Genomic DNA, 24,487 nt, shown 5'->3' on the forward strand with positions numbered 1-24,487 from the left:
CTTATTTTTTATTTTATTGTGTTATTATTTGTAGTGTTATTTTTGTATTTTGTAGGAGTACGAGCATGGAGTCAAAGCAAATAGGCATATGCAAAAGCGAGCAGGCGGTTGAAACTAAGTGTGAGGTATCCGCACAAGGGATCATACCGGGGAGAAGTCTAAGTATTCCGTGAGCTGCTAATGCTTCGGCATTTGGCCTACTAGGGAGTCTCTTTTACCCTCTTGTTATTTTCAGTGTGCATTGAGGACATTGCATAATTTTAAGTGTGGGGTGAGGATATTGTCTGGTGATTTTCTGTGTTATCTTAGCTTAGTTATAGTACTCGTTCTTAATGTGGTAGCTTCTGTTAAATAATGCAAAAAAATCGAGAAATTTGGACTTTTTCCGACGATGAATTTTGTGGACATCATTCTTGAGGGATTAAGGTCCAATAAAAAAATGAAAAAGTGTAAAAATTAGAAAAAAATCCAAAAATATATCTTTTATTTTTTAGGTAACAATAATCCCTCGTGATTTTTCTTTGTGCATCGGTTCTTTTCCATGGGATGTAGTTTGAACCGGGTAGTCATTTTTTATTTTTTAGAATAGATTAGGACTTTAGGAAATAAAAGGAGGAAGATTGATGAACTTAGGCTCCTTTAACTTGTTTGATAGTAGCATATTTAAGCTTTGGCATGTGGAGTATCTTTCCAATATTTTGAAATTGTTCTTGATGCCTTGATGAAATTGGATAGCTTGTTTTGTGACGCCTATGTCTCTTTTGCTTGGCTTATATTCACTTTGTGCTTAATGCTTATTATATTGTGGCTCCATGAATACTTGCATTGTTTGAGAGTCCGAATGACCGTCCTTAGTGAGTCATGTGCTACATGTGAAGTGAGGTTTGTGTAGTCCATATTATTGTGATTGAGTCTAGAACTTGCCCAGTATGCGAGTCGAAGAGAAATTTTAGGTGATGTTTGGTTTGAAAAATGATTTTAGGCTTTCTTTGATCTTTTTGAGCTTAATGCTTATCAAAAAATAAAAACTATCCCTAGTGAACCCTTTTGAGCCTGTAGACCTTTAATTGGCACCCACATTACGAACCTATACCCTTTTGTTCTTAATTGATATTATTTTGATCCTGTTACCTCCGAAAGCACTTTAATTGTAAAATGAGCGCTAGAAGAAGTAAGGACTAAGTGTGGGGTGGCATTTGAAGGGAACCAATGGAAGAAGAAAGGTGCACTTGTTTCGTAAAAGAATACACCACTAGCGTAAATTGAAAAAGAAAAAAAGACTAGTTGAAAGAAAAAAAAGAAAAAGAAAGAAAAATTCGAAAAGAAAAAGAGAAGGAAAAATTGAGAGGAATAAATTATTGTCTTGTTCTTACTAGCGGGGTATAAATTAAAGTAGTGCTTAAAGAAAGAGGAAATCATTTTGGGGAATGATCTTGTTTGTGAAATTAAAGTGGATGTAAGAAGTTGCACTTAGAGTTTATTATGTGATATGTTAAAGTGCTTAGGAGGGTGAACCACTAATCTTGAATATATCCTTCCCGTCCCTTATCCCACATTACAACCATATAAAGTCCTAATTGATTTTAGATCGAGTGAGCCTACATTAGTGGAGATTTACATTATGACCAAGCATATGGTACATTTTTTCGCATGCATGTGACTTCTTTGTGAGAGTGAGAGATTTTCTTTGATATATGTGAGTCCTTGAACTATATTTGATCATGAGATTCAGATGTATGGATTCAACTTACTCTCTTGTTCTTGTTGTGAGGGAACATGGTTCACGAGGGATAGGTAACATTATTAGACTCCTCCGTGATGTTGCGTGTTCCAGCCATGGGTGCATTGCGATATATATTGAGTCGACTTTTGAGGCTCGGATTGTTATGAGCACGTTGTCTTTGTTGTGAATATGTGAAGAATGGCATAAGTAAAGGGAAGTGTAAGTGATTGCATATGTTATAGTTTAATTGTTGCTACCAATCATAGTCTAGGGTAGAGTGTATGGTTAAAAGTTGAATTGCTCCTCTATAGCTGAGACTTGTATGTAGTTGGGTGTTTATATGATAGTCCCATTGCTCGAGGACGAGCAAGAGTGTAAGTGTGGGGTGTTATATATATATATATATTTGTATGTATATAGCCTCATATTTTACTTTTGTTTCGTGGATTTAAGATGTAAAGTGTGTTGATTTATATTAATTTGAAGTGTTTTTATGTCTAGGAATGATTCGGGAACAATTGGTGCGAAAGGTGCGAGATTAGAGCAAAAAACGGACAAAAAGAAAAAAAGGGAATTTCCAGCGCCTAGCGCTACTTGTGGCACCAGAAACAGTATGCTCCAAATTTACAGCGCCAGTTATAGCGCCTAGCACTAGGCTAGGCACTGGTGGCATGATTTCTATCTAACTTCACCCGGACAATATTATTTCGGCCCAAGACCCCCCCCCCAACTCGTATATAAGGAGCCATAAATCTAACTTGGAGGGGATCTTACATACTTTGGAGGAGAATTAACATGGAGGAAGAAACACCACACTTTGGAGGAGGCTTCTAACTAGTTTTTCTTCTCTTCTCTTCCTTTAATCTCAAAGTTTACTAGTTCTAGAGTTTTGGGTTCTACATGAACGTTGTAGTTTGAAGCTTGAATTGTTCTTATTATTTTATCATATTGGTTTATTTACTCAATCTTGCGCTTAATTATTTGATTGTTTGATCACCAATTGAATACTGTCAACGTATCTAGGATTGAACTCGGGAGAGGGAATTCTAGATTGCTTATAAGATTGAGTAGAGCAAGATCTTAACTCTGGGGGGGGGGCAGATTTGCGGTTAATATAGGAATATACCTAATCGCCTTGCTTGGTTACTATACAGGAATTATTAATGCATTCTAGTTAATTCTAATTCCATAGGAATATAGGCGTTAGATTAGCTTGAATAAGCGAGTTGTACTTCGAGAGAAGGCTACAAGCAATATTAACTCTGTCAACCAATAAACTAGATAAATTATTTAGACGATTTAAGTGAAAAACTCGACGGTATTGTTAGCTAACCCACAGCTCTAGAATATTCACTCACATTGAATTCATCTTTAAATTTGTCGGTGTTTTCTTTAATCTCTTAATTATTTACTCTAGATTAATTTTAGTTAAATATTCATACGTTAGGGTTCACTTGAATAGATTAATTGCTTGGTTTAATTTAGTTGGTAGTTAATAACAAGTCCCTGTGGGTACGATATCTGGACTTACAATCCTATATTACTTATCGACCACGTATACTTGCGTGTGCATATGGGAGCAACACCAGGCGCTCAGACTATTTCTATTCCACCATATCGTATGGAACCAGCAGAGTTAAGGAGCTGCTATAAGAGTTTCTTGATAAGAGTTTCATTCGGCCTAGCGTGTCGCCTTGGGGTGCTCCGATTCTATTTGTAAAGAAGAAGGATGGTTCTATGTGCATGTGTATTGATTATCGGCATTTGAATAAGGTTACAGTGAAGAACAAGTACCCATTACCGTGCATTGATGACTTATTTGATCAGCTACAGGGTGCCAGAGTGTTCTCGAAGATTGAATTGCGGTTAGGGTATCATCAGCTGAAGATTTGGGATTCGGATATTCCGAAGACTGCCATTAGGACTTGATATGGTCATTACGAGTTCCTTGTGATGTCATTTGGGCTGACCAACGCCCCAACAACATTTATGCACTTGATGAACAATGTACTCTAGCTAGGGGTGTACATGGACCGGGTTGGTTCAGTTTTTATCAAAACCAAACCAAACCAAACCAACTATATCGGTTTGGATTGGTTCGGTTTTGTCGGGTTTTTCAAGTTTTCGGGTTTTTTTGTTACATGAATATTATTTCAATCTTACTTTATTAAAATTATAGATAAAGCTTTGATAAGTGAATATATATTTAGTAAATATGAAAAAAAATTGACAAACATATGATCTATTAAAATATTCTAATGGGAGAATGTTTTTTAGTAACACATGATAGTTATTTTCTTAGTCGTCTAACAATAATTTTTCGTAATTTACTCCTTCAAGGTTAATACATGAGAGGATCCCAAATATTTCTACATTTTCTAAAGAAAATTCACATAATGTCTTAAAAATATAAATAAAATTTATATATTTATATGTTGGTTTGGTTCGGGTTTTTTTTTACTCAATACCAAACCAAGTCAAACCAAACCTAGTCGGGTTTTTAAATCGGTTTGGTTTGATTTTTTGGTTTGGTGCGGTTTTCCGGTTCGGTTTGAACCCCCTAATTCTAGCCATATCTTGACTCATCCGTCATTGTGTTTATAAAAGACATCTTGGTGTACTCTCGCAGTTGGGAGGATCATGAGCAGTATCTGAGGATCATGCTCCAAATCTTGAGGGAGAAGAAGTTGTATGCAAAATTCTCAAAATGTGCATTTTGGCTTGATTCAGTGGCGTTTATGGGTCATATGGTGTCGAGTGAGGGGATTAAGGTAGATCCAAAGAAGATTGAAGCAGTTCAGAGTTGGCCCAGATCATCTTCAGCTACTGAGATTCAAAGTTTTCTCGGTTTGGTCGGGTATTATCGCCATTTCGTTAAGGGATTCTCATCCATTGCTGCACCTATGACCAGATTGACCCAGAAGGGTCCTCCTTTCAAATGGTCTAAGGAGTGTCGGGCGAGCTTTCAAAAGCTCAAGACTGCTTTGACTACAGCCCCAATGTTGGTGTTGCCTACGGATTTAGGGTCATACACTGTGTATTATGATGCGTAATGGATTGGGCTTGGTGCGGTGTTGATGCAAGACGATAAGGTGATTGCCTACGCGTCTCGGCAGTTAAAGGTCCATGAGAAGAATTATCCGACACACGACTTGGAACTGATAACTATTGTTTATGCATTGAGGATTTGGAGGCACTACTTGTACGGTGTTCCATGTGAGGTCTATACCGACCACTAGAGACTCTAACATTTGTTCAAGCAAAAATATCTTAATTTGCGGTAGCGGAGATAGTTAGAGTTGCTTAAAGACTATGATATCACTATTCTATATCATCCTGGGAAGGCCAATCTGGTGGCCTATGCCTTGAGTAGAAAGGAGGAGAGTTTGGGTAGTTTGGCATATCTACCGGCAGCAGAGAGGCCACTAGCCATAGATATTCAAGCCTTGGCCAATCAGTTTGTCAGATTGGATGTTTCGGAGCCGAGTCAGGTTCTTGCTTAAGTGGTTTCTCATTCTACCTTATATGAGCACATCAGAGAGCCTCAATATGACAACCCCCATTTGCTTGTCCTTAACGACACAATATAGCACGACGATGCCAACGAGCTTTCTATCGGAGATGATAGTGTGTTGCGGATGCAGGGCCGGTTATGTGTGCCTAATGTAGATGGGTTATGTGATTTGATCCTTGAGGAGGTCTATAATTTGAGGTACTCCATTCATCTAGGTGCCGTTAAGATGTATCAATATTTGAGGCAGCACTATTGGTGGAGGATAATGAAGAAATATATAGTGGAGTATATGGTTGGGTGCCTAAACTATCAGCAAATAAAGTATGAGCATCAGATGCCGGGCGGTTTGCTTTAGAGACTTGACATACCCCAGTGGAAATGGGAGCGTGTTACCATAAATTTTGTTGTTGGGCTCCCACAAACTTTGATGAAATTTGACGTAGCATTAGTGATTGTAGACAGGTTGACCAAGTCGACTCATTTCACTCTGATGGTGACCACCTATTCTTCAGAGCAACTAGCTCAGATCTATATCTGTGAGATTGTTTTTCTCCACGGTGCCGGTGTCCATTATCTCTGATTAAGGCATATAGTTCACAACGCTTTTCTGGAGAGCTATGCAGTATGAGTTAGGCACACGGGTTGAGTTGAGCACATCATTTCACCCCAAACGGACGAGCAGTTCGAGCATACCATTCAGATCTTAGAGGATATGCTTCGTGCCTGTGTTATGGATTTCGGGAGTTCTTGGGATTAGTTCTTATCGCTTGCAGATTTTGCCTACAATAACAACTACCAATCTAGTATTCAGATGGCTCCTTATAAGGCCCTATATGGGAGACGGTGCCGTTCTCCAGTTGGTTTGATTGAGCCGGGAGAGGCTAAGTTGTTGGGCACGGATTTGGTTCGAGATGCCTTGGAGAAAGTCAAGCTAATTAAGGATCGATTTCATATAGCGCAGTCTAGGCAGAAGAGTTATGCTGATCAGAAGGTTCATGATGTAGTATTTATGGTTGGAAAGCGGGTTTTGCTCCAGGTTTCACCCATGAAGGGTGTGATGAGGTTCGGGAAGAAGGGCAAGTTGAGCCCTAAGTACATCGGTCCTTTTGAGATCCTTGAGAGAGTTGGTGAGGTGGCCTACAAGCTTGCATTACCACCTAGCCTATCGGCAGTTCACCCCGTGTTCCATATTTCTATGCTCCGGAAGTATTATGGTGATCCATCCTATGTATTAGACTTTATCTCAATCCAATTGGACAAGGATTTGACTTATGTTGAGGAGCCGGTGTCTATCTTGGACAGTCAGGTCTAGAAGTTGAGATAAAAAACATTGCTTTAGTGAAGGTTCAATGGAGGGGTCATCCGGCCGAGGAGACGAACTGGGAGACCGAGCACGACATGCAAAGTCATTATCCTAACCTTTTTGTCACTTCAGGTATGTCTTTATGCACGTTTGAGGATGAATGTTTGTTTTAAGAGGGAGAATGTAACGACCTGACTGGTTGTTTTGTGTATTTGCACCCCATTTCCCCTTTTGATGCTTCGCACATGTGTAATTTTGGTTTTGTGACTTATGGGATTGATTGATTTTGTTTTGGAAAGGTTTTTAGGTTGATTTGTACCCTTTGATTCTTGGCTTAGAAGCCTAAGTTAGAAATGCTGTCCAAACTTTAATTTTTTGTGAAAATGACACCAAAATGATGTTTTGATGGCTTCTATAGGTTCGTATCATGATTTTGGACTCGAGTGTATGTCTCAAATCGAATTCGGAGGTCCGTAGGCTGATTTGTGTTTTCCCAAAAATTGGCAATTTGAAGTTTAGAAGTCTGACCGGAGATTGACTTTTGTCTATCGGGTTCGGAATTTGATTTTGGGACTTGGAATAGGTCTGTTATGCTATTTATAACTTGTCTTCAAAATTTGATATCATTTGGAGTTGATTTGATAGGATTCGGTCGCTTAGTTGCAATTCTAGAAGTTCTTGAACTTTACTTTGAAATTCATTCGTTTTGGTGTCCGATTCATAGTTAAAGGTGTTATATTTTATTTTGATCGCACGAGCGAGATCTTATGATGTTTGTTGATACTCAATTTTTCCCTCATATATTTTTAAAATGCATATATACTTTCAAAATAGTGCATAAGCATCAACCAGTATTTTTTCATAATTTTCTGTAATTTTAAAAGGATTTTAATTAATTTATTCTAGCATTTTATTATCCAAATAATTACTAATTGCATCATGTTTACCGTGAAAATGGTAATAACAATTAAATTTGATTTAGTGGTTCTAAAAATACTTGATCTATTTTTATGCTAGTTGTTAGACAGTAGATGCTATGTGAAAGACTTAGAAACGAAATAAGAGCTTAAGAACGAGGTGTTAATCAAACCGAATCATTGTCAGTTGGGGCCTCGAGCTTGCCTGTTCGAGGGCCTCTAGGTCAAGTCTGAAGCTCGGCTGGGAGCTATCGAAGGCGGTCGATGGCGAATAACAGTTACAAATAGATCAAGGGCGATCTTTATGGCCAATAATAAGCAATAAATGATGAAAAATGAATAGAATCACAATAAATATGAGCAGTAAATGAAGTAATAAGATCAAGAGAATATGTTAGAGGCCAGAGAGAATGTTCTTGTATATTTAATATGGAGCAACATATCCTTACAAAATGACAACGATCCCCTTTATATAGGAGGGGAGATCCCAACATACTACAAATACATTAATTACAAAGATATGGGCTGGTACAATCATTTAATGACTTGATTTGCTTTTCCGACTAGACCACTAGACCTAGCCAGCTATATGTACGTGCCTTGGGAACTTCACCCTGACCCTCCAAGACTGTTAATTTTATTGCCTCGAGGCCGGTCGTTACTCATACTGTCTCGAAGTGGAATTGTCGAGAATTCTCGGAGTCGATTACTGGAAACCCTCGAGATGCCATGAAATCGATCCGTCGATTTCCACCATATACAGATAGTCCCCGCATTTCCTAGAACAAAGTAATAAGAAACGATCATGAGCCCCTACTCCATAAGTATCATCGCCATGATGTCAGTCAATCAGAGCATTAAATGCCATACTCAAAATCCGCGCAAGGGTTGCCGTCAAACACGACTACCGAGAATTCCACGAACCACAATTGGTTCCTCCTTTTTGCTGCCTACACGGTTCCTATAAATGCATCAATCGTTTGATAATCCATACTTTCACAATATCTTCAAATTTCCAAGGCTAAATCTATTCCCTTTCGCACCTTTTCTTCCTCCGTTCTTGGTCCTTTTCCCACTTTCTCAGAAACGTTTTGCCACTATCATGGCTAGAACTTCCAAGATAGTTCCTCGGAAAGACGAGGCTGCCTCTTCATCCCGAACATCCAAAGGAAAGCCCAAAGTGATACCACAGTTGAACAATGTACTCCCATCGGGTTCGATATGACGAAGGATTTTTTCGTCGACAAACCTCATCTACACCGGGCTGGTGCGAACACGTATCCCGGTACATTAGTGTTGTGACCGACATAGAGAGGGTGAAAAAAGACTACTGTTAGGGGGAAGAAACGATAGTTGAGATTCCCCATTCTAACAAGAGCATAACGGATCACAAATCTGATTTCCTTTATGTATATACTTACCCGTTCACTCTGGGTCCGATCGATTCCTCTAACTTTTCTTCCACGGAGATAGATCCGATTATTCTTGATTTCTCCGACAAGTACCAAGTGATGCTTGGTTAAATCTATCCATCTTTTTGAGGATAGTCTACATGCTCCGCTATTTTTCTGATGGGGTCGAGGGAGAGACCTTTACCCTCGACCATCTGATCAGATTATATAGCCCTCAATTTTATTGAGGTTTGATTAAGCTTCACCACCGATCCAAGAAATCATTTTTCTTGAGAAACGATGAGGATAAGGATCGAGTGTGGATGAGCATGTTCGTTCGAGTGAGGACCTCGAACATCATCCCGACCGGGAGGATGCCATTCCCGGAGAGGTGGAATACACAACGTAAGTATTTTTCCTTCGAACGTGCTCTGTGATCCTCTTACCCCTCTTCCAGAAAATGATTTCCACCTGGCCTTTGCAGCTGCCGCTTGGTACCTTGAAGTGGTTCATGATCTGCCGAGATGGATCAGGAGGTTGGATACTTCATTCCCGTATCTCGTCAGGTCTTGTCCCGACTTGCCTAAAATGCAGTGGGTGTCCAAGAATCATGGTAAAGTTCTTCCCAACACTTGTATCTTAATCTTATTCTTCTCCCTAGTATCCTTTGTGCTAGTAAACTTTGGCCGCTGTGTTTGTGCATGCCTTGGCGAAGGTGTGTGTATGAGACCACCCCGGTGGCGAGGTGGAGGCTTCAGAGCCTACTAAGGTGGCTGCTGATTCCCTTGAGTCAAAGAAACCTAAATCACGCAGGCCTCGAGCTGCCATCAGGACTTCATCTTCAGCTTTCGGAGCAAGTCCCAATATTGGGGATGAGGGTCAGTGCCGCTTGGTACAGAGAATAAGGTCGGGTGCGGGAGTTCCGTAGGTTCCCTGACCGGAGGCCGTTGAATCAGGAATGGCCGATTTTTATCGTTCCCGTGGGTTGGAGACCCTCGAGGAGGGTGTGAATGTGGTCCCTGATCTTGTGACCGAGTGTGGTGTAGCCCTTGCTGGGGAGATAATTGCGGCTGGTCCTGAAGTGTCTGGGCCCGAAGCTTTCCAGGGGCAGGAGTTGCCCCTTGGCGACATCGATTCCCTGGGTGGTCTTAATTTGGGCCCTCAGTTCTCCTCTGGGGAGTTAAGGGATGCTCAGGACCCGAATGTTGCCAACGTGGGGGTTCCTCTCAAGGGTGGAGGTGCTCTTAACAACATTCTTGATGATATTGACGATGTCAGCGAGGACATCTATCTTAACGCCTCCTGCACCATCAAGGCAACAGAGAGGTTCTAGCGGCAGGTAATAGTTGTTTATGTATATTTCCTCAGTCCCAAGCATTATTCCTCGTTTGTCTAACTCTTCTGTTTTGCCGTAGTCTAAGGAGATGTATGACCATGCTCTTTCTAGGCTACAGAGGAGCTTTTATGCCATGAAAAGGAACTCGAGAGGCTTACCTCAGGACTGCAGGAGTCCGAGGACTCTTCTGCCCGAAAAGAGAAAGAGCTGGGCGAATTTAGGGCGAGTCTAGAGGGAGTGCTCAGAGAAAAGGCTGGCCTTGTGGAACAGGTAATTCGTTACTTGTAAACCCGTTCGTTGTTCCCACAATTTCAAGGTTTGCTGACTTACCTTTTCTTTTGCAGATCGGGCAGAAGAATGGTGAGATCCTCGAGCTGAGGAAGTGAAATGAGGCAGTGACCTCGGAATTGATGTCTACTTAGGGTCTTCTCCAAAATGCTCGAAAAGAGATTGTTGTGCTATCCATGGCCAAGTCCGAGTCGAAGGAAAAGTTGCCACTTATCTGAAGGACGCCACTACTGCGAATCATATAGCCCAAAATATATCGGAGAAGGCCAAGCAAAAATTTATTTGGGTTGTCGGTCATGCTGGCGCAAAGGCGAGGAGGCAAGCATTAAAGGAAGCCAATGCCAAAGGTATCGATCTCTCAACTGAGGTCGAGAAGGCCTGAGAATCGGAGGAAAACTGGGAGCTTTTAGATGGTTTGGACGAAGGTCCCGGAGATGGTTCGGAGGTTAGTGGCGATGAAGAGTAGGCCTGTGTCCTTTTTGCTTTTTTTTTTTGTATGTACTCCTGGGGAAACGAGTCTTATAAAGATGCCCCATGTAAATATATTTTTTTGCAATGCAAGAGAATCCTTCTGCATCAAGTTTTTGCATTTTTTATATTCCATCGTTCTTGCGGAGTTAGCTTTTGAATTTCGATGTTAGGTGTTTGGAGCTCGTGCTCGAGGCAATTGGGGCTCCCGAGATTGGATTCTGTCTCGAAATTAGGTCAACAGCTCCTTTGGGGCCAATGCTTGTGATAACAGGAAAACCTTTGGGGTCTCGATACCTCCCAAACTTTGCGCGACAACAACGTTCATGCGACTTGATAGTGGGACCCCTGGGGTGGTCCTATTACACCCCAAGTTTTCATACGTGAGAGTACGTCGTAAGTCACTGATGTAAGCTCGGAAATGAGATTCTATTTGGAAGCAAATAAAGTAAGTTAATCATGTTACCTTGGAGGTTACAAATATTTAAGATCATGAATAACGAGTACCATGAGGGTTGGAAATATTATAAGCTAAACCAATTGAAGAAAATAAGTTTCGTCGAAAGTCGACAAGTTTCGAATGTTATAACATGTACTTTGGGGTGAGACTAGGGTTATTAACATGATAAGTAGGTTATTCTATGAGTTATTTTAGTCGTATGATATTCATTTTCTACATTTTGAAGGCAAGCAAGTTGTGGAACAAGAGTTGGCAAAGGTCATCACAAGTTACATTCATAAATTTGCTGAAATTTAGGTCAAATGTATCTGAGAATTTCTCCAAATATACTTGGAATCATGGGGTGTTATATATACCAAATTGAAGGTCTACGAGTCTACTTTCTAAATAATTAAACCGTTCATCAATACGACATCAGATTAGAGAGATATTCGCGTTTTCGCGAGACCGCGCAAGCAGCTCCCAATGGGACCCAGTTAGGCGGTGGTTGACCTACTTCAATTTATAAACGATTTGGACGCCTATTTTTGCTCATTTTTCAACTAAAATTCGTCTCCAAACTTCTCCTAACCCTCCTAAACATATACCACAAGGGTTTGAAGTGATTCCAAAGTGATTACACCATATTTCAACATCAAAACTTAGTTCTAGTGAAGAACAACACCTCTTTGAGGTTGTGTTGTCATTGAGGATTGTTGTGGGCTGTATTTGGATGAAATTCCAAGTTTTTGCTGCTGTCTAAGGTGAGTATAACAGCCTACTAATTGTGCTTAATCTTGCTTGTATGTTGGTTAAGTTGTTAGGATGATAAACTACAAGATAATACTTGGATTAGCTTAAGTCACTTCTATGGTGTTGTATTGCTATTAAGGGTTGTTGTAAACTGAATATAACTTGGATTTTGACTTGAAGTTACTGTATAAGGTATGTATATTGTGATCTTGCTTGTGCCTAAGGTTATCTTGATGTTGATTAAGTTAAATGGATGGGCTAGACATGAACTAGTGAATAAAGTTGCTAATTGAGGATAGTTGAAGTTGTGGATTATTTTCGTTGTTATAAATATATGGTATAAGGCTAGAATCATTGATTAATGACATCATTATCATGTTAATGATACTTTTATGTTGAAGTAAGAATCTATAAGGATTGATAAGGGGTATACGGATTCCAATCGGAGCTTGCCGCTCGTCGTAATGTAGTTGTGACTTGTTGTTGTTATATGGTGTCTTGATATTGATAATTATGTATTGATGGATTGCTCTGGTAATTGTTGTTGGTATATGGTATTGGAGGAGGCCCTTGTTACAAGGGAGATGCTGCCCAAATTTACGTAAACGAGCTACTAGCTTAAGTTATAGACTTAGCCTTTGCTCAGCACTGATTTTGAATCTCCTTATACTATGATAGATTGAGTTGACTTGTTTGAAGAGTTGCTTGGAAGGGATTAGGGACTCAACGGGTTTAAGGTATGTTAAGGCACTTTCTTCTTTCTTTTGGCATGATCTAAAGTGAAATGAATACGCTACTTCATAACGGATCTACTCCTAGCAACTAAGGTTGTCCATGTTGTTCTTTCCTTATAAAATTATTCTAAGCAAGTGTGTATGATCCTTGAATCCTACTAAGGTTCATATTGAGGGTATGGATGTCCATAGTGCTCTTAAGTCACTCCAAAAGGTTTAGAAGGTGATTCCATGAGTTGAGCATGCATTATATATATGTATCTATTTTACTCTACCGAGCCGCACTATAGTCGGCCGGGTACAACACCTATTGTGCAACCACTGATCAGTTGGGTTTACCGAGCTCCACGTGGCCGGGTACGATTCTACCGAACCTTATGATGGTCGGGTACGCTTTTACCGAGTCCTCTTTGAGGCCGGGTACGATATGATGATGATGCCCACAGAGGCGAATGTTTTAAAAAGTTTATGTATATATATGTATTATGCATTTCATATCAGTAACCCCCAGAGGCACTCTGATGTTACAGGTTGTATCTCCTTTATCTCTCTCTTTACATTACTGTTCTTGTTTATGCTTTCCTGCCTAACATACTCGGTACTTTATTCGTACTGACGTCCTTTTTGCCTGGGGACGCTGCATTTCATGCCCACAGGTCTCGATTGATAGGTTGACAGTCCTCTAGTAGGCTATCAGCTCAGCGAAGGTGTTGGTGCACTCCACTTGCTCCGGAGTTGCCTATTTGGTCAGTATGCTTTGGATATGTATCGATTGGTGTGGTGGGGCCCTGTCCCGACCTTTATGATTTTATATACTCTTAGAGGCTTGTAGATAGATGTCAGGTGCATGGATAATTGTATGGCCTTGTCAGCCTATGTTTCGAGTTTACTAATGGTCATGTTGGCCTTATAGGCCCGTATGTCACATATATTAGTTTGTATATCATGTTGGGTCTTCATATGTTGAGTATTCCCTTATGTTTTATTCTTGTTATCTCATGACGGGTTTTCTAGCTCATTTACTCATGATAACATGATAAGAAAGATATGTTATGTTGGTACTCGGTTGAGTAAGGCACCGGGTGCCCGTCGCGGCCCTTCGGTTTGGGTCGTGACAGGTTTGGGTCGTGACAGGTCCTACCAGTAAATTTCCCAAGAAAGGTTACGCTATCATGGCTAGAATTAATTGGTCTTATGGGTAGGTGAGCAGTCGTTGCCTGCCTTTATATATTCACTCGCTTACTTCTCAAATGGAGATTCTGCTATTCAGAGTAACTATTTCTTCTATAGAACTTTGTTCTTTGTGCTAGTTCTCTCGCCATTTCGACTTAAAGCCTTGGCCCAAACCTTCATCCTACTCTTCCTATTTTACAGTAGCCATGGATGCTACATCGACATCCTTCCATCAAAGAGAGGAGAGTTCTGCCTCTATTCTGTGTTCGGTCGGTGGTACACCATCGGTACCCGATGAACGTGCCTCGAGGTGCTTTGTCTCGAGGAGAGAATTTACGTTGGAGAGACCTCCCAACGTTCAAGGGCATCGGGAGCACGTATCGAGGTTCATCTTCTCAATAAGTGTGGAACACCTCGAGATGATTAGAAAAGATTGTGGATGGGGAGAAGGAGGGGTACTACAGGTACCTTCCCCAGAGGAGAATATCATGACCCATGTCGAGGGGTTTTTGAGCGTGTATACGCATCCTTTTACGTCAGCTCCCCCTGACAGGGTCGTGCTTGAGTTCTGTAGGAGATATCAGGTTACCCTGGCTCAGCTCATCCATCCCTCTGGAAGATAGTGCTGATGATAAGGTACTTTGCGGATAAGGCCAGGCTCGAATTTACCCTCAGCCATCTCGTTAGGTTATATCAGCCGCTGCATTACCGAGGCTTGATTACCCTACGACGTTGATCCACTCGGTCCCCTACCATTAATAACAAAGAGGACGAGGAGCGGGGGTGGATGAGCTTGTTTATTCGAGCATGGACAGTCGACATTATCCCTGGAGAGTTCTTGCCATTTCCTGAGAAATGGAATTTCACATGTAAGTGACGTACTTATATTTTTATCACTTTATCCATAGAGGGGTTGGACTCTATAAAGGCGTCTTTCTATCTTCTTCTTTGTAGCGATTCCTTGGTAGCCGAATGAGATCCCTGATCTGGCTGAATGGTCCCACAAGCTGGCAGCTTGTTCGACCTATGATAAGCGCAGGTAGAGAGACCTATCCAAGGAGAGATGGGAGGTAAAGCATCATGGTAGGCATTCAGTGGCTTATTTCCTCAAAAAGGTACCTTCCCTTTTAGCGCAGTAACTCTGTCGCCGCAGGTGTTAGAGATTTTTTCGAAATGAGACCGTGCCCCCTGGAGAAGGAGGAGAGACTGCCAACCTCGGGGTCAAGGGTTGACAATAAACAGAAAGAGTCTCCAGGTGCGAGGATGCTCACGACGGGGCGAGTCCTTTTCTGAGGTTCAAAGGAGGCAATTCGACCGATCTTTCGACTTCGGAGGCTTCTGTTTCTGAAAGATCATTTCCCATTCCCATAGAAGGTGTTTTGAGGAGCGATGGTCATACAACGCCTTCCTTTTTTTTTACCAAGGGCGCTTCGGGGGATACTGGGCCATCAGACATTGGCTCGGTCTTTGGTGAGCCTCCGCGGCTCAGATTTATGGTAAGCTTCGGTAACCGGCATATGCTTATCTCGGTTTTGCACCCTTCCTTTCTTATTGAATTTTCCTTTGCAGGTTTTTGACAAGCTTAAGTTCAAGCTGCTTCGTTATGAGGCCAGGCTGCGGAAAGCTTTGGATAGGGAGATATCCCTTAGGCTCCTATGTGAGAGAAAGGAAGGTGAGCTGGTATACCTGCTGTGTGAGGCGAATAGAAGTCAAAACTGCGAAAGTCTTCTCGAAAGATAGGTAACCTGTATTTTAGGTTGATGTATGCCCCCCTTTCATTTTCAGAGATTAATATTTTGATATTTCAGTTGGAGAGCAAAACGGAGGAGCTGGAACGTCTTTGGGGCGAAGTTGGTCGGGCCAAACGTGAGCTTAACGAGTTGAAGGCTCGAGTAGAAGCCCAAGTTGTGGCCAAGGAGGATGCTTTGGCTAAGGCTTCTACCCTTGAGGTGCAAATCCGGAACGCTCATGTAAATGATTCTGTCCGAGCGAATATGATCACAAGGCTCGAGTCTAAGCTCCTGAAGGCGAAGGCTAAGGTGGTGAATGCTCAAGTTGAGGTTGTAATAAGACGCCCTACGGCTGACCAGAAAGTGGCGGCCTATTTGAAGGGCACTGCCTACGCTAGAGCTGAGCTGAGGGAAGCTCTTGATCGTGAGAAAAATAGTAAAGAGTACGTGAAGTGTAAATCTCAAAGGGAGACCCTCGAGGAAATTCATGCCAGGGGCTTTGACCTCTCAGAAGAGATCAAGCAAGCCAGGGCGGAAGAACACGATGCTAAATTCCTTCTGTCCGATACCGAGGATAGCGAGGATAAGGCCGACGAGCCATAGTCCCCAAGGGGGACATAGATTTCCTTTTCTGATTCTGTACATAGCACTTTCGAAGTATGATATAAATGGAGCTTGTATTTTTTTCGCGTGTATGTATAAAGAGGGAAACCTCGTGGTTTTGTTTCTCCTGCATTTCTTTTTGTTTTGATTTTAGCTAGATGAACTGGTCTTTGAGTTGAAGGGAGTCCTTAGATTCACGGTATGGCCTTGAGGCTCATTGGGCTGGCCCGTAGGCTATTACATGCTTTTGCTCTTGGTCATATTTAGGCTAACTGTTTTGGGCCCAGTCCCTGAGTCGGGCATCGACTCGAGCTTGTTTGACCGTTAAGTTGTCGAATTTTAAGCTAGCAACAGAGGCTCTTACACTTTTGGTCAATGCGACCTTTTAGTGTATGTGGGCTGGCGATAATGGCTCTTACGCCTTCGCCCTTAGGCATATTTAGTTAACTGTTTTGGGTTCAGTCTTCGAATCGGGTTACGACTCGAGCTCATTCGACCCTCAAGTTTTTGAATTTTAAGCTGGCAACAGTGGCTCTTACGCTTTTTCCCTTAGGCATATCTAGTTAACTGTTTTGGGTTCAATCTCCGAATCGGGTTACGACTTGAGCTCATTAGACCCTCAAGTTTTTGACTATTAAGCTGGTGACAGTGGCTCTTACACTTTTGGTCGATGCAATCTCTTAGTGTATGCAGGCTGACAAATGTAGCTCTTACGCCTTGGGTCGATGCGACCTTTTATATGGGCTTTATTTTTTCCCTCGATAAGGATTTTTTGAAATAGTATTTGCCTGACTCTTCGATGTTATAAAAAACCTCGATTGTGAGTCGTTATATGGCGATGATCGAGCACCTTAGGAGGTTTGGCTCGGAGGCTGAGTATCTCGAAGCCAGTGTTTTAAGAGCTGACATGGTCGAAGCTCTTTTGCCTGTATCGAGGGTAGCCTGTTTAACCGGTTCTTTCCGAAGTATATTCGAAGTAATTGAAGGCCTGTGATTTATAGCGACGGTCGGGCGTCCCCGAGTCGCGTTAGTTTTGTTGGTACAACCTTGTAATTGGAGTCATTTGTGTTCGGCCGGAGCCTTTAAGTCCCGAGTGAAGTAGTTTCGGCATCTATATCGAGGGTATGCCTTTTTAGGGGTTTTACAAGTTCAACATATAGACGAAACTTTGAGATCGGGTTTATGCCTTTAGTAAGGTCTTACAAGTTTTACATGCCTTTGAGATCTTACAGTTTTAGATACTTGGTACAAGTATTGTTCATGCCATGCTTGAGGTCTTACAAATATATTTGTTGCCCGCATTTGGCCTTACGACCTCGGGTTTTGATAAGTCGATAGAAGTGCTGCTTGACGGTAGTCCCCGAGTCGTCGAGGGTTTCTTGACTCGGGAGCCATTACTTGTAAACTTGGTATTGCCTCATTGAGGGCTTACGATTTCGGAATTTCCGACCCGGAGGTCATGTGGTATTAAGTTTCTGACGCCAGTCCCTGAGTGTTCGGGTCGCCTTTTTTGCTTTGGAGCCATTTTATGATCTTGTTGTTGCCTCATTGAGGGCGTACGAGCTCGAAGCTCTGACCCGGGGTCGCATTGTTGTGATTTGTTGACGCCAGTCCCCGAGTGTTCCGGTCGTCTTTTTGCTTTGGAGCTATTTTTTGCAAAATAATGTCGAGCTTTCTTGACACGCAAAATGCTTTTGTGAAGTATTTTTGATTACTTGGTGTAAGTATACATATCTTTGCTATTTAAGGGCTCAATTGTTCTATACGGACATGGTTCGTTCGACCGTTTGGCCCGGTACATTATCTTCCTATCGAGACCGCACTCGATGTGTCTTGGCTTTCTCTGAGTAGGTGACCTTCTGGGGGGATGTCCCCCAGTATTCGAGGTTGATTTCAAAGGAAGCCTTGAATACTTGTTGAGTCTCCCTTAGGTAGCATATGGATGTTGCCTCGTTAAAAACCTTGCCGGTTAAACCCTTTTCGGGATAAAAACCCGTGCGAAGGAAAAGAGTGCAACGTGTGCTTTTGAAACCTAAGGCCTTCGAGTTGGAGAGTGATTTGGCCGTTTCGATCGGATACCTGCACTCAGGTTAATGTAGAATATAATTGAAAGAGAGAAGAAAACGGCCATACCTTAGTGTAGAAGGTGACGGCGATGTTTCGAGCCCTGATATGTTTTAGTTGCTTATGATGAGGATTATCCTTCGACTCCCTCAAAGGTGGAGGTGCCAGTGATGGGGCCACATCGTGTATCGCGAACATTTCTTTCGCCGCGTGCTGTTCCTCGTAGATGGTCTTAATCCCATCCTTTGTGGAGAATTTCATCATTTGATGGAGGGTGGATGGTACTGCTCTCATGCAGTGTATCCATGGCCTTCCGAGAAAGGCATTGTACATCATGTCTCCCTCGATGACATGGAATTTTACATTTTGGATTGTGCCGGCCATGTTGACTGGAAGGGTGATTTGCCTTTTTGTTGTTTCGCTTGCCATGTTGAATCCGTTGAGGACTTACGATTTGGTCAAGCAGTCCGAGATGCTCTACCACCCTCGATCTGATAATGTTGGCTGAGCTGCCTGGATCCACAAGTACACGTTTAATCTGAAATGTATTTTCAAGAAAAGAGATTACCAGTGCGTCGTTGTGGGGCTGAGACAAGGTCTCGATGTCTTCGTCGTTGAATGTGAGGGCATCCTCGAGTATGTAATCCCGAGTTCGCTTTTCACTGGTGATGGATATTTTTGTTCTTCTCATCATGGGCTCTTGTGGGGCATCAATACCTCCCAAGATCATGTGAATGAAATTTTGTGGCTCATTCTTTTCATTCTTCTTGGCCGCCTCTCTTTCCCGGAACTGGTTTTTGGCCCGATCACTAAGGATTTCTCGGAGGTGACCTTTATTGAGTAGTCTGGCCACTTCCTCTCAGAGCTGGTGTAGACATGTGATTTTTGACCCTCCCCAAGATTTTATATATTTTAGCATAAAAATACTTAGTTTAGGCCTAATATCGATATTTCAATTAGTTTTGACTCTTTTACTTTATTTTATCAAGAAATGAAAATTACAAAAATATTTCTTTTTTTTGCTTTTAGTTTATATACCTTTCATAAAACTACCAAAAAATATACAAAAATAGTACCTTATTTTATTTTAATATGATATTTGAAAATACCAAAAAAAAAAATAGGTTTGTTTTAATGGTTAATCTTATTTTAATAGTTATTTTACTTAAGTAAGATTAATTAGTAAATGAGGTCGTATTTTTAGTCTCGTTCACCAGAAAGAATAAAATTTGGGCTCAAACAACCCATTTTTCAGGCCTAATTTTCGGACCTAGCTCACAATAACCCAAGCCCAATACCCCTAAAACCCTAGACATAGACTTAAAAGCAACCCTAGACTACACAATTGAGGGCAGCCGCTTTTCTGATTTCAAAGGGGACCAAAAAAACAAAACCCTAAGGACTCTTCTTCTTTAGGAGACCCTTCATCTTCCTAACCAAAAATAACACCAAAAAACCCTAGACTAGCTCTCCACCTTCTTCAACAGCAACCTAACGCCACCCTAAAACCACCAACAGCCGCACATCACCACCCTCACTTGCCAAGACAGCCACCGTCGCCGCTCCCTTCACCCTCACTCACCACCGCAGCTCGCCGGAGAAACCAGCCGCATAACACGCAAAACCAGCGGCCATGGCTTAAACCTCCAACGACCACCCCTGAACGCTAATCACACAAACGAGCACCAGCCCGTTGCTGGCCTTGAATCCACTACCTCTCAGTCGTCGTTCTCCATCATCATCCAAACCCAAAAACACACCCTTGAACCCCTTTTCTTCATTTTCGATGAGAACATCATAACTCATTGCCACACGACAACCCTGACCCCTTCTTCTTCAACCGTCGATCTCGCCGGAAAATGAACAGCAGCCAGCGACCTGTTTCTTCACCACCCTTCTTCACCACATGAAGCTTACGATAGAACACCCCCAAGGAGACGCAGCATATACCATAGTTGAACACCACCAGAAAATAACTAGAGTTTCTGAGTCGAGTTGAGATCCAAGTTTCATCCGCCAAGGCCTGGGTTTTCGAGGTCCCATCTAGGTCTTATTTATTTCGTGATTTTATTGATGTAAAACTCAAAATTTCAAAGGTCTGTTCCATTTTTTTGTTAGTATCAGTGATTTTTGTTGTAATGCTCCACATTATATTTTGTTTGAATGTATATTATGTTTATTGAATATGTCTATGTTAATGCTTCAAGTGGATTTTGCTTGTTTCAATCTCCTTTTCATTCTAAGCTTTGTTAAGTCATAACATGGTGGCTTACTATTTAGTTATTATCATTTGGGTTAAGACGTGCTTAATAAGGTTTTTTGATTTATGTTAATTAGAAAGGGAAACTGTTTCTTTTGTGTTGGTAAAGTTAAAAGGTGTTTGACTATTAAATGAATTTTGCATCGTTTTATCTCTTTTAATTAATGCCAAATTATTAAAGTAGAATAAAAATCATCATGGTTGCGGTTACGGTTCCCGTGGCGTAGTTGTGATACCTAATTTCAAATTAGTTTAAATATGAACATCTATAGTTTGCTTTAATTAAGTACAAATCTTCTAAAATAAACCGAGGCGTGCCATTCACAATCAAATCACTTAATCTATGGCCCTCACATTAGCACAAAAAAAAAACAATTTTTTAAACATTCGTAGCTTGCTTTAGGTGCGTTCATAATAAAATCATTACAGCTACGGGTACGGTTCCCTTGACGTAGTTGTGATACCTAATTTCCAAATCGAGGGTACATTTATGTGACCTGACCACAACTTCTAATAACTTTAATAAATTAAACATGTTGTAGATCGTGGGTACGGTTCCCGTGACACGATTCACAATGTGTATCAAACAAACAAGGGTACGATAATCATAACCTGTTCTAGAATAATTTCATAAAATAATTAAAAGCGTTTAAAAGGTTAAAATGCACAATAGGTTTAAAACATGTAATTAATCAGATAATTAGGCCAATTATTAACAATTTAAGCGACCGTGCTAGAATCACAGAACCCGATAATACATAACACCTTCTCTCGGATTAACAGAATTCCTTACTTAGAATTTCTGGTTTCGCAGACTTCTAAATAAAGTCGATTTCCTCGATTTGGGATTTTTAGAAAAAAATAAACCGGTGACTTGGGACACCCTAAATTATCCCAAGTGGCGACTCTGAAATTAAAATAATCTCATTTCGATTAATATCACTTTAATTGGAAAAAACTCCCTTATATCCCCTCTCGGGTGGTAAAAAAGGAGGTGTAACAGCTCCGACAACTCTACTGGGGATAAAAACCCAGAACTTCCGGTTCAGGGTTCAAGAATTCGAGCTTAGAATAACTTTATGCTTGGCTTTATTTATTATCTGATTTTTACATGTTTGGGCCTAATGTGCTAAATGTCGCTTTTTGCTGCTTTGATATTATTTGAACTGTCTATAAACTGCTGCGACACCCTTCTCTTCTAATCTTCTGGGAAGTGCACGCTGGCGTGACTTCTTTTCTGTTAGTGTCATACCCTAATTTAGAATGAGGTTCGGACAAGTTGCAAAGCCGGATGATCTTTTGGTTACCGGCACGTTGCCCCCTTCCCCCCCCCACCCCCGGCTCGAGTTGTCCGCTCAAGTAAGCCAGGTCTAGAACAATACACCCAGGTTTTAAACCTAGAATAACACAGCCTCATGCAGGATCCCTAGTAGGAACGCTTGTTTGCATCATGTGCATTTGACTTTGGGGACTCAACACAGAGGTTGGGTCCGTATAGGACAGGTTTACCCAAAAATTAAAAGACCATCCTGACGCATCTTACGTGCTACTTGCGGATTTGTTTGACTCGACTTGCATGTTGACCGACTTCTAGAATAGGGAAAGAAAAAATAATAAAAAAAAAAACAAGAGTGAGGTAGGTATTTGAAAATCCTGAAACTCTTCCGAAATTATGAAAAAAAAGTCATTTCAAAATGAGCCAAAAATTTTAAGTGCCATGTTTCCATGTTCTGTCAAAACTGACCGAACTACGCAGGTCTAATTCTCACCAAATGTGAGCTATGTAGGCAAACCTCATCGGTTCCGACCCCAATTTTAAAAAATCCAAAAAATATTTTCCTTTAGTTCCTTCTTTAGAAATCCTTCCTTAGAAAATTCAAAAAAAAGAAGTTTTTTTAAACATAAAAAATAGTTTCCTTCTTTCTAAAGTCTTTCATACTGAAAAAAAGAAATAAAAAGAAAAAATTAATAAAAAATCAAAATCCTAAATACGGGCTTCCTTTATTTTGAAGCATTTTTCCCAAAAAAATCAATCAAAAAAAGGAATAAAAATAATAAATTCTTTTCCTTGTTTAAAAGTCTTTCTTTCGTAAATGTCAAAAGAATAATTGAAAACTTAAAGTCCGAAATATTTTCGTTTTTCTTTAGAAGTATTTTTGTAAATTTAAAAACACAAAAAAAGTCAGAAATCCAAAATATTTTCTTAAAAGTCCCTCTTCAAAAAGTAAGAGGCAACATCCAAAAAAATATTTTCTTTTTACTTTTGAAATTCCCAAAGTGCAAATCAAAAGAAAAGGAGTTTTTAGAAGTCTTTCTTTCAAAAAAAAAATACGAAAATCAGCCCGATCCAATATATATATATATATATATATATATATATATATATATATATATATATATATATATATATATATATATTTCCATTCTTCTTTTAAAGCATTTCTTCGGAACAAAAAACAACAACAAAACAAAAAATTCAAAAAAAAAAATATTTTTCTTTTTCTTAAACCTTTCATAGTCTAAGTTTTATAAAAGAAAACAAAAAAAGTGTTAGTTTATTTACTCCATTCCAAATCTTCTTGAACTACGTAAAGATCTGATTCATGCGGTGTCGTAACACGTAGGCAATACCCATTGGATTCGATCATAGCCATAAAATCAATTGAGTGAAAGATAAACTGAAAAAAAAGAGTAAGAAAAATTGAGTGAAAAAAAAAGAAAAGAAAAGAGTGAAAAAAAAGTAGTGACAAAAAATAAAAGAGTGACAAAAGCAGAAAAAAGAAAAAGAAAAGAAAAGAGAGTGCCAAAATAAAAGAGCGACAGAAACAAAACAAAAATCAAGCGTGATTAGAGGGAAGCAAAAATGAAGAAAAGAGGTGCAGATTGAAAGAAGAAAGGGGTTAATTAAGGTCGGGATGAAACATGCAACTCGTTCAAATACATAGTAGAAACGTTTAACTGTCTAGGTGCATTGCATCCCAATATGCGATTTCCTATCTGTTAAGCGTCTCAAAACTAACAAGGTTGTTGGGTGTGCAAATTAGCCAGGTTCTGTTTAGGTGGTTGGTTTTGTTGGTAATCTGGTTTCTCATCCTTACTTCACAAGATCCAAAGGAAAGGTTCCTATGGCCTCTGAAAGCCATCTACAAATTATCGATCCTGAGGATAGCCCAGCACCGACTATTCCACAACTAGAATCAGCAGCTGCTGAAGAGAATAAGATATTGCGTCTCCGCATATTGGAAATATGGGACGCCTGGTGTAACGGTAGAGAACGGCCAAGTGCAATCCCTAGGTTCCCTGAGTTGATCCACAGGTCAAGTGAGGTTACCAACGCCCTTGTGCCCAACCTGCTCATCCCATGCGGGCACCCTCCAATAATGTCCAATATACCTGGCATGCCTTCTGTGGTTCGCCCCTAGGTGCCAGTTTCCAAGGCACCTCCAATATTGTTCTCTGCAGCACCAGTCTGCACCGGAGCACAACCAACTTTACCACGGCCGTATATTGAGCCTCCAATGTTCACCTTTCAGGGTCCACAGCTTCAATCAGAAATAACATATGTGACCCCGTACTTTTTCACTCAACCTCTGCAATATGATCTCTCGGTGGAGCAAGAAAAGGTGGTTAAAAATCCCGAGCAAGAGGAAATGGCTGGGAAGATGAAGATCCTGGAACAAAGACTGAAAAACATACAAGGTTTGAGTGGCCAAAAGAGTGTCTCATACTCTGACCTTTGTATATTTCCCCATGTCCACTTGCCAGCTGGCTTCAAGATGCCAAAATTTGAA

The 24,487-nt window shown here is 40.8% G+C and overlaps 1 protein-coding gene across 1 annotated transcript; it reads left to right on the plus strand.

The window, feature by feature from the left end:
- Positions 1–9,806: 9,806 nt before the first annotated feature.
- Positions 9,807–16,372, plus strand: LOC138879657 (uncharacterized). The gene is made up of 4 exons (XM_070159276.1): positions 9,807–10,163; positions 10,296–10,454; positions 15,609–15,711; positions 15,825–16,372. The coding sequence occupies exons 1-4, from the start codon at positions 9,807–9,809 to the stop codon at positions 16,370–16,372; spliced, it is 1,167 nt and encodes a 388-aa protein (XP_070015377.1).
- Positions 16,373–24,487: the final 8,115 nt, after the last annotated feature.

The sequence above is a fragment of the Nicotiana sylvestris genome, chromosome 10, assembly GCF_000393655.2.
Source record: "Nicotiana sylvestris chromosome 10, ASM39365v2, whole genome shotgun sequence".
Classification (NCBI taxonomy): Eukaryota; Viridiplantae; Streptophyta; class Magnoliopsida; order Solanales; family Solanaceae; genus Nicotiana; species Nicotiana sylvestris.